This window comes from Uranotaenia lowii, chromosome 1 (genome assembly GCF_029784155.1).
Source record: "Uranotaenia lowii strain MFRU-FL chromosome 1, ASM2978415v1, whole genome shotgun sequence".
NCBI classification, from domain to species: domain Eukaryota; kingdom Metazoa; phylum Arthropoda; class Insecta; order Diptera; family Culicidae; genus Uranotaenia; species Uranotaenia lowii.
In genome coordinates this window covers 143,284,769-143,296,092 of record NC_073691.1, presented here as the reverse complement: position 1 = coordinate 143,296,092, position 11,324 = coordinate 143,284,769, and the positions used below count along the sequence as shown (strand labels likewise).

General features: G+C 39.7%; 2 protein-coding genes across 2 annotated transcripts in view; one reads left to right on the top strand and one right to left on the bottom strand.

Moving 5' to 3' along the window:
* The window catches only part of LOC129740363 (protein turtle), a 908,021-nt gene that overhangs the window by 796,411 nt on the left and 100,286 nt on the right, over positions 1–11,324 (bottom strand). The window lies entirely within an intron of this gene.
* On the top strand, positions 8,445–9,930 carry LOC129740366 (uncharacterized). Its single transcript, XM_055732030.1, has 2 exons — positions 8,445–9,838; positions 9,896–9,930. Exon 1 carries the CDS (start codon positions 8,575–8,577, stop codon positions 9,430–9,432), a length of 858 nt encoding a protein of 285 aa, XP_055588005.1. The 5' UTR covers positions 8,445–8,574; the 3' UTR covers positions 9,433–9,838; positions 9,896–9,930.

Genomic DNA, 11,324 nt, shown 5'->3' with positions numbered 1-11,324 from the left:
CAAATAATAAAAGGGACAATTTCTCGTGCTCTAATCCTTTTCTATATGAAGTTTGGGATGGGGACCTCCCTACCTATATCTCCCATAGAATAACGGAGGGGTTTCAAATAATCCTATGAATCTCTATTTTCTCTCCAATGCCAAAATTGCTTCCACTAGCTTAATGAATCCTCTAGTTCTGTAAAAAATTGTAAAGGAGTTCCTATCCAATCTCTCCACTGGAAGATGGGAGTGGTACCAAATATCGATAGAAACTATTTTTGTTCTCAAATACCCTTCCATGCCAAAAACTTGTTCCATTTGCTCGAATTTTTTTCGAGATATTCAATAAAAATTGTATGGGAGCCTCACTCCTCCCTTCCTAACTTTCCAATGGAAGAAGGAAGGGGTCTCTCAAATAATAATCAATGAATATTTCTCGTATTCCAATTGCTTGAATAGTTTTCAAATTAAGTGAAAAATTATGCAGAAGCCCTCTTTTTCTCCCTATCACCCCCACTGAACGGAGATAGAGATACGAAGATTCAGGGAAACATTTATCGTACCCTAACACCATATTATGCCATATTTGGATCCTTTTGCTCGATTCGTCTCCAGTTATGTAAAAAATTGTATGAGAGGACATCTTCCCCTCTCCTATTTTCCCATTTGAAGGAGGGATGGGTCGCAAATATACATAAAAACATTTCTCGTTACCAAATATCCTTCCATGCCGAATTTGGTTCCCATTTGTGTTGATTAGTTCCTCCGGTTAAGTAAAAAATTGTATGGGAGCCACCGTTCCCTCTTCATATCTCCCCATTGGAAGGAATTTATGGGTGCCAAATATTCATTGGAACATTTCTCATACCCTTATACTATCCCATGCAAAATTTAGTTTCATTTGCTTGATGAGTTTTCGTGTTATGTAAAAAATTGTAGGAAAGGCTCCCTCCCCTCCTTCCAATCTCCCTATTGGAAAGGAAGAGGGGTCTCAAATAATCATAGAAATATTTCTCGTAACTAAAATGGGCCTCCCACGTCAAGTTTGAAACCATTTGCTTGATCGGTTCTCGAGTTGTGCAAATATTTGTCATTTGTTTTGGAAGTCCCCCTCCCCCCTTTCTGTGAGAGGAGGGGTCTCAAACCATAATAGGAACCTTCCCCGGCCTTCAATGCCCCCACCTGCCAAGGTTTCTCGTTAATCGGCCTCCGAGTCTATAGGGAACAGACAGGAAGACAGGCAGACTGAAATTCATTTTTATATGTTTAGTGTGGCTCAGCATAATTAATGCTTCAGCCACCTGCATAGAATAAATTATTACCCTCTGTCTGTCTCCCACGCTTGGAATCATTGGTAATTTCACGTTTGTTTGGTTTGATGCATAGAACGAAACCAAAAAGAACGATGGAAATTACCAACGCGTCGGGTGCTTATCTTGAACTTAGTTTATGCTTATCTTTAACTTAGTTTATGATCCCGCGCCGGTCTCCCGGTGCATAGGGCCGTGAGAAAGGACCTCCACTGTTGACGATCCAGAGCCAGCGTCTTTTCTTGTATAAATAAAGTGGAACGAGGTTCCAGGAGAGGTAGTCTTAGATTAGACATAGAAGAGGTTTGATCTTTAGTAGATCCGAAACTTCTACATTAGGTTTTTGTCATAATTATGACATATTTTTTGCATAAATTTTCTGGGAAATGGTAGTTCTGGCGAATTTTTTTCTGGAAAATGTTTCATGCTGGTTAAAAAAAATGTTGGAATATGGTTCATTCTAGGGGAAAAAAAATTCTAGTAAATGGTGCATTCTGGGAAAAAAATTATGGGAAAGTGGATTTCTGGTGATTGTTATTCTGGTGATTTTTAATTCTGGGCAATGGTTTTCGGGAAAATGGAGTACAAACCCCAATGGGGTTCAGTTTGGTCTTTACGGTTAAACGGCCTGGACATTCTGATATTGTTTTCTCTACCGTTGAATTTGGTGTAAATTTTAATCTAATGCAATATGAATAAGAGCGATGAATAAGAGCCTAACATCACGAGTAGAGAAAAAAACTAAACATCCATGTGTGGTGGCGGCTGCAAATTGAATCGTGCATTGTCGATGACAGGGCCCATAATAGTGCTGATGAATGACGACAGCGCTTTTCAGCAAATCCACATCCATCTTTTTGGAAGGAACGTGTTTTCCCATGCGCCCATCCGATTTGGAACATTCCACTGACATGATGATTCCGCCCCCGGAATTTTGCTGGAAGGCGCCGATGAAAATTGAACGGGGGTGTGGCAGGAGTTTACCATGACTTGAAAAATGGCATCCGATGAACACAAATAAACATTGTGCCATTCTCCAATAAATTTCCTTTCGACTTTAAGCTTCGGCTCGGCTTCGCCAAAGTAAGCTGCCATTGACGGCAGTAAATCACAAAACCATTCATTGCTTTAAAACACACCAAGTTTTCCACAAGAATGGGGAAGGAAGAGCACCAACTTTTATGTTTGTTTCGTTGCGGGACAAACGTGGGCCTTTCATGAAGCAGGAATAAGGCGCATTCTGAGTAGGAAAATAGGGAAACAAGGCGGAAGATCTCGAGGCGAATTCATCCATATGGATAACGCGAGTTCAGCTGCCTCACCGGGAAGAGATAGAGGAGGAAAATCAAAAATTGTGGAAAAGTTTCCTGCAGAGCAATGTCTGAGAAAAAGTCCAAAAGAGGAAGCATGGGGCCCATGTGTACTCCGCCCTAGACTATACATATTCACATGCATACTCATGAACGAGCGATACGGCGGATTTTTCGGGAAGAAAACCGTTTTCCGGGACACAAAACTCATCCTCAGCAGAAAATTTTGACGACGTAGCAGGAGCTGTCGGTGGTGGAGCGGGTCTTCCATTTTGAAATCAGTAATAATTAATGGAATGGAATCTCTGCCCCGACTTCTCCGTTCTCATGAAGGAAAGGGAAATGCGAGCAAAACTTTGGTCCTCTCTGGGTGCAAAGATTGTCTTTTCTAATAATTGGTCGATCCACCTTTGAGAAGATACGTTTTCTTAAAATAATTTAAAACTTGTTTTAAAACTTTATTGTTTTCAATAATCTCAAATATTCTCATAAGCATATGTGTAACTTTTTGTAAATCTTGAATTAAAACCATCAAATCGAGACAAACATAATGTGCAATTTATAATTGTATAGAAACGTGCACGCACACAGTCACTTCGACTTGAAGTTCTCCAACTTTTCACTGATGAATATTGTTTGATCAAATTTTCAACGTAAGATATACCTAATAGCTTTCTTAAGTTGTGTTTTCTGAGATACAGTAATTCTACGAAAAATGGGCTTTTTGGATTTTTGCCATTTAAACTGCAATATCTCAAAAACAACCAAATGGCAATTACCCATATTTTGCAGAGTGATTGTTGAAATAGAAACCTGGGATGCCAGATGTTTGAAATAAAATAATAAAGAAATTGAGAAAAAAATTTCTGTATGTCTGTGCACAAGCAAAGGATACAAATATGGTATCAAAAGAAAGTTTAGTTTACAAGATTAGAAAAACAAACCGTTAAATAAATGAATCAGGACAGTTTTCGTACCATATAAATCCGTCAAAATTAGATTTATCAGCATACAATTCGCATGGAAACATGTATTTATGTGGACCTATTTGTAGGTATGAGATGAAAGATATGCAGAACATAAATCAAATTTAATTATAAATGTAAAATAATAAAATGATAGCTGTATTCGGCAACACTGAAGATAAATAGAATAAAATAAATGTCTATAGGTCGATTCACGCACTGCCTGGCCTCATTGCCATTGCCACTGCCTTTCCAATTTTCCAATTCTACACGCTGAGGAAGCAAAGCATACATTTGGGTCCGCATTTTATTTTCATTCACACTTTTTTAGCAATAGTTCTCAGCTCAGTTTTGGAATGAAAGAAATTTAAAAAGAAAATGAGTTCTAAAGAAATTACTTGATTTAAGTATGAAACAAATCAATCATTTTGATTGTTATTCCAGCTTAAAACAGAAATATTGGAATAAATGGATTTAAACTTAAAAGTAAAATTATCCGACGTTATTTTTAATCCCCAAAATATTATATCGTAACAATTTAGAACAGTATAGCCTTTTCTTTCAGTATGTTCAACGGAGAATTTTACTATTTTGGATTCTTCTGTCCCTAAATAGTGTTGTCGTATAAATATTTGCATTTGTTTACAGCTTCCGTTCAAAATAACACAAGAAACTTCCGGACAATCGATTCGGCACATTCCATTTCTTTAGAAGCTTCCACATTTGGACATCGAATGGGATTTTTTATTTCAAGTAGAAGCGCTGCCCCAGAATATTCAATGCAAAGTGTGTTGGTCCAGAGGAATGAGTTGATAAAAGGGTTTTCAAAACATGTTGAAATATTTAAGTAAACAAACCTTCTTTTCTAAATTTTAAAGAATTTTCTACTTTCTGTTCATTCCTGGAGAGATAACCATTTTAAGAAACCAAAAAATGCGGTAAATTTAGATCACAAAATGGGACTTGGTTTTTTGCTATTCTCAAACTGAGTTTTGAGTGAAATTTCTTGACCGTGCAGCTACGCGAAAAATTTTACCGCACCCCATTTCTCGTTCGTAAAATTTTGTAAACAGGACGCGCGAACTGTCACCACGAAAGGGAACATACGTCATCGTGAATCGACCCATCCGTGATGCCAGGTAAATGGTTGACGTTTTGTAGTTTGGAAAAATGTATGGCCGTTTGCAAAAGCTTTCTAAAAGCTCCATAATTAATCAAAACTTTTCTATGGAGTACATGGTGCCGCTAGTGTTTGCTTAATAGCTCCCATAGCAGATTTTCAAGGCTGCTGTTGCTGCTGATTGTTTTGATTTGGCCTTCCGGTGGAATAAGAAGGAATTGGCTTTTGAAGCACAGATTTTTAAGGCTGCTGATTGTTTTGATTTCGCCTTCCAGTCGAATAAGGCGGATTGGCTTTAGAAGCACAGATTTTTAAGGTTTAGGCTGCTGATTGTTTTGATTTGCCCTTCCGGTGAAATAAGACGGAATTGGCTTTAGAAGCGCAGATTTTTAAGGCTGCTGCTGCTGATTGTTTTTGTTTGGCTTTGCCGCCGGAAAAGACGGATTGTCTTGAGAAGCGCAGATTTTTAAGGCTGCTATCGCTGCTGATTGTTTTGATTTGATCTGCCGGTGGAATAAAGCGGATTGGCTTTAGATGCACAGATTTTTAAGGCTGCTGCCGCTGCTGAATGTATTGATTTGGCCTGCCGGTGGAATAAGACGGATTGACTTTAGAAGCACAGATTTTGAAGGTTGCTGTCGCTGCTGATTGTATTGATTTGGCCTGCCGGTGGAATAAGACGGATTGGTTTTTGAAGCGCAGATTTTCAAGGCTGCTGCCGCTGCTGAATGTTTTGATTTGGCCTTCCGGTGGAATAAGACGGAATTGGCTTTTGAAGCCAGAATTTTTAAGGCTGCTGATTGTTTCGATTTGGCCTTCCAGTGGAATTAGGCGGATTGGCTTTAGAAGCACAGATTTTTAAGGCTTAGGCTGCTGATTGTTTTGATTTGCCCTTCCGGTGAAATAAGACGGAATTGGCTTTAGAAGCGCAGATTTTTAAGGCTGCTGATGCTGATTTATTTTGTTTGGCTTTGCCACCGGAAAAGACGGATTGTTTTTAGAAGTGCAGATTTTTAAGGCTGCTAACGCTGCTGATTGTTTTGATTTTATCTGCCGGTGGAATAAAGCGGATTGGCTTTAGATGCACAGATTTTTAAGGCTGCTGCCGCTGCTGATTGTATTGATTTGGCCTGCCGGTGGAATAAGACGGATTGACTTTAGAAGCACAGATTTTTAAGGCTGCTGCTGCTGATTGTTTTTGTTTGGCCTTCCGGTGGAATAAGACGGAATTGGCTTTTGAAGCACAAATTTTTAAGGCTGCTGATTGTTTTGATTTGGCCTTCCAGTGGCAGTTGGCTTTAGAAGCGCAGATTTTTAAGGCTGCTTACGCTGCTAAATAATTGTTTCGATTTGGCCTGCCGGTGGAATAAGACGGATTTACTTTAGAAGTGCAGATTTTTAAGGCTGCTGCCGCTGCTTGTTGTTCAGATTTAGTCTGCCGGTGGAATAAGACGAATTGGCTTTAGAAGCACAGATTTTTATGGCTGCTGCCGCTGCTGATTTTATTGATTTGGCCTGCCGGTGGAATAAGACGGATTGGCTAGCGTAGATTTTTGAGGCTTAGATTTGGCTTTCCGGTGGAAAATGACAAGGCTGCTGCTACTGTCAGTTTGCTTCAATTTGGCGTTCCGGTATAAAAAAACGGAATTGGCTAAGGAAGAACAAATTTTTAAGGCAGCTGCTGCTGATTGTTTGTTTTGATTTGGCTCTCTGGTAGAAAAGACAGAATTGGCTTAATGAATTTAAAAATATTGTAACATAACAGCTCTTGTAGTAGTTATGAAACGATTAGAAATTGCGTAAAAAAGTACCGTTTGAGAAAGCTGATGCTTAGAATGTTTTGGGATTATTCCGGCCTTAGTAAAAAAAAACAGAGTAACAGAAAATGCACAGATAGGGAAGGCTTTTGTGAAGAATACTTTTGGGTTGGTAGTAGTGGAATATAGTGGAATGTCCCAGCAAACATAACATCGCATTAGAAATGTCAGCTCAACTCGTTAACAATGATAATGCGAATCGTAATTCCTACCAAACCAAGTAAATGATCGTAAAAATGGTTAGTTAAAGTCTACCGACTCCTATATGACAAAATTGCGCCATGTTTGCAAATTTGTCTCCCGCGTGCGGGATTCAAGTGAGAAAACAACCTTGTTATTCTCTCTGCGATTAGCAGTGCAACCAGATTTCTAAAAATCAGAGGTTCCATTTGGTTAAACTGTCGAAGCAGCAAATATTGTCGCTGGCAACGGTTTGCATGCATTGAGAGCAAAACTTGCTCTCTCTCGCATACTGTCAGGATGTACGGTAAAAGGTGTTGTATGTCGTTCAATTTTTACAACACTTATCGCATAAGCCAGAAGTTTAAAATATGTATGTATATTGCCTCCACTTTAGTACGTAAATGCTGTTTTTTTCGAGTTATATAAGATGATTTTATAAAGTATATGAAGCGTATAGCAAAGTTTGTTGAGAAATATACCTACAAAAATGTTTGCTGGGGTAGAATTGAGATGAGGGAAATTCATAATAAAAAAATGTATTTTTTAAAAACAAAAGACTGTTAATAAAAGATACTATTGAGAATAGAGTTGAGAAGGAAAGTAAAGATGAGATGAATGATTTGCTGAAATAAAATATAATTTGTAGGATAGAGAATAAAGATGTGGAATATGAAATAAAAATAAAGGATATTTGGTTATTAATTTTTCTAAGAGGAAAAAAAACAAAAAAAAATGCCTAAAATGTTCTAATTGAGAATAGAGGTGAGAAAAAATGTAGGGATGTAAATAAATGCAAATGGCAACGTTTGTTATTTTGACAACTCTAGGCAAAGCAATCAAAGTCAGACATTGATCTATTTTTTTGAGCAACAGACGTGTCTAAGTGAATCTCTCAATTGAGATTCGTAAAATCACGACACTAGTATTAAATTGAAAACAAGTGGCAGAATATTTGAACATCCTTTATTCAACTGCTGATTTTCTTAACCCTCCGACTGGTGTCAAAAGATGGCTTTTTCAAGTAACCGTTCTATCGAAACTTGGACAATTAACCTCATGACAGAGAAAGTTTTGGAAAAATGTATCCCTGCTAGTAGCAGATGGATATAATTAGCTTTTTAAACAAAAACTTGTAAAAAATTAAATTTTGCAAAAAAAGAAAATGTCAATGGGCTAGTAATAGAGAAACAAAGACTATAATGGGCAAAAAAAATGCTAACACATCTTTTTCAAATAGTTTATGATGTTCGGCTTAAAACCATTCTTCTTTTTAAATTCTTTTTAAATCTTATGTTTTTCTAATACTTTTCATCACCATCAGATATATTCTACCCTTGTAAATTAAATTCAATATAAAAAAAAAATATGGATATGTGTTACAAGAAACAAATATTTTGTGACAGTTTTTGATTGGTGTTGCATTTCTACATAGTTTTTGAGAAACAGTTTTTTTTAACCAATGTTTGAAATAACGACAGCACAGAATAAAAATTTTCCGAAAACTTATCGTATTTTGCATTGGAAGTTGGATTTTCGACTCACTTTTCCAATCACAGTTCAAAACTGTTAAGTTTTGTTGCCAGGAATTATTTTGTATCGAATATGAGCATTCATAAATGTAGCAGTCATCAATCATCATCGTCACTCTGACTGCTCGATGATCACAGCATCCGTGGTGAATAATGCACACTACCAAAAACTAAAATCTTTTGTTATCTTAGATAAGCAATAGCCAATAAAGTCTTGACCACTGGAAAGATCAGACCCTTTTCTTATCGCTCCGAATAGCTCGTGCCATATTGGTGACCCCGTATGCTTCTAGTGTGAATATTCGAAAATATTCATAGTTCTTTCCGTAAATAATCGAATTCGTGTTTTTTAAACGAAATGGAATATTCGGACGGTGTTAAACCCGCGACGGTGACTGAAAATGCGAATGACTCGAGTGATAGAGTGGAAGCCATTTCGACACCACGGCTTAACCCACCATGTATGTCTGATGCGAATATAGAATCCTATTTCTTATCGCTAGAGTTTTGGTTTGCGGCCAGCGGAATTGGGTCGGCACACGACACGAGACGATATAATATCGTCATGGCCCAAGTTCCGCCAGAGAAATTAAATGACCTTCGTACTATCATCGAAACAGTGCCTGTTGTCGATAAATACCAATTCATCAAAGCTAAACTCATCGCCCATTTTGCCGACAGCCAACAGAAGAGGCTGCAACGCGTTCTTTCTGATATGCCACTGGGAGATTTGAGACCAAGTCAACTTTTTAACGACATGCGTCGCGCTGCGGGTTCTGCGCTATCCGAACAAGTTTTGCTCGATCTCTGGGCTACGAGATTACCTCCTTACATCCAAGCTGCAGTGATTGCTTCTCAAGGCAGTGCGAATGAGAAGCTCCGTATCGCAGACGCTATCCTCGAGTCTATGGGTTTGCGTAATATAAGCGCCATAGATTCGACCGCCGGACCCTCCAATATAGCTCCCGTCACAACTAAAGAACCCAGCATCGCATCGCTTCAGCTCGAAATTGCACAGTTGACTAAAAAATTCGAGCAAGCTTTCTCGACACGATCCCGATCTCGATCTCGTAACCGTTCGAGATTCACATACCGACAAACAGAACCATCCGATGATGTGTGTTGGTACCATCGAAAATTTGGCCGTGATGCACGCATCTGTCGACAACCGTGTTCGTTCGGCAGATCCTCAACAACATCATCTACAAATCAATGACGCCTTCAAGCTGATGCTGTGTCGTCCGGCGGTGAAGTTGCCGACACAGCCAAAATCTTTCGGTTAAAAATTGCGGATTCATCTTCGAGAATGAAATTTCTGATCGACACTGGAGCTGATGTGTCTGTTATACCGAAAGATTTTAAATCAGCTGCCCTTAAACCAACAACTTTAAAACTATTTGCCGCCAACGGATCTCCAATTCAAGTTTATGGAGAAGCTCTTCTCAAAGTCAATCTCGGACTACGACGTGAGTTCCTTTGGAACTTCCTCATAGCTGACGTTACATCTGGCATAATAGGAGCCGATTTTATATGCCACTACGATTTGCTGATCGACCTAAAGCGTAAAAGGTTGATAGACAACACAACACAGCTTGAGTCATCTGGATTCTTGGAAAAAACTAGTGAGTACTCTATAAAATCATTTTGCTCACGATCACCTTATGCAGAGTTGCTCGCAGAGTTTCCGTCAATCACCAGAATCGCACCACCAGGAACTGTGTGTGAGAGCACAGTAGTCCACCGTATCGAAACAACCAGTCAGCCTGTTTTTGCTCGGCCCCGACGTCTTCCCCCGGACAAATTGGCCGCCGCCAGAGCCGAGTTCGAGTTGCTCATGAAGCTCGGCATCTGTCGGCCGTCCAGCAGCAACTGGTCTAGCCCGTTACATATGGTAAGAAAAGCCGACGGTTCCTGGCGTCCATGTGGTGACTATCGCTCACTGAACAGCCAAACCATCCCCGATCGATACCCCTTGCCTTACCTGCAAGACTTCACCTCAAACTTGCAAGGTAACACTATTTTTTCAAAAATAGACCTACAGAAAGCTTTTCACCAGGTTCCCATCCACCCTGACGACGTCCCGAAGACGGCCATCACGACGCCGTTCGGCCTCTATGAGTTCCTTTTTATGACATTCGGTCTTAGGAATGCCGCCCAAACTTTTCAAAGGTTGATCCACGAAGTAGTCCGAGGCCTAGATTTCGTCTTTCCATACATAGACGATATCTTTATAGCATCAAAATCACCCCAGGAACATCGCGAGCACCTCCGGCTACTTTTTTCCCGTCTCGATCAACACAACCTTAAAATAAACGTTGCCAAGTGTGAATTCGGCCAATCTGAAATAGTTTTCTTGGGCCACTTGGTAACTTCAGAAGGCATCAAACCCTTGCCGGAACGAGTCGAAACCTTACAGAATTTTAAACAACCTAGTACAGTAAGCGAGTTGAAAAGTTTTTTAGCAATGCTAAATTTTTACCGCCGTTTTATTCCTGATGCAATAAAGTCCCAGGCGCCGCTTTTGACAATGATTCCAGGAAACAAACGGAACGACAAATCAAAATTAAAATGGGTACCCGAATCTGTATCTGCTTTTGAGAAGTGTAAACAACAACTGGCCAATGCGACGCTTCTTGCTCATCCGGCCAAGCATGCAGAACTGTCTCTATGGGTAGATGCATCTAACACGGCAGCGGGCGCCGTTCTGCACCAAATTGTGAACGGCACTCTTCAGCCTCTGGGGTTTTTCTCCAAAAAGTTTGACAACACTCAACTAGGGTACAGCACTTACGATCGGGAACTCACGGCAATCTACATGGCGGTTCGGCATTATAGATTCATGTTAGAAGGTCGTCAGTGCCACATCTACACGGATCACAAGCCAATTACCTTCGCATTCAATCAGAAACTGGACAAGGCATCAAATCGTCAAGCACGTCAGTTGGATTTTATCGGCCAAATAACTACCGACATTCGGCATGTCGTTGGTAAGCACAACGTTACAGCGGATTTACTTTCTCGAATCGGAGCAGTTGATGCCACCTCGATCGACTTTGATGCTCTGGCAACTGATCAGAAAACCGATGAAGAGCTGCAGCAACTACTGAA

What these genes read in the sequence shown, in the direction of transcription:
- LOC129740366 (XM_055732030.1), top strand. Translation starts at nt 8,575, where the DNA reads ATGGAATATTCGGACGGTGTTAAACCCGCGACGGTGACTGAAAATGCG.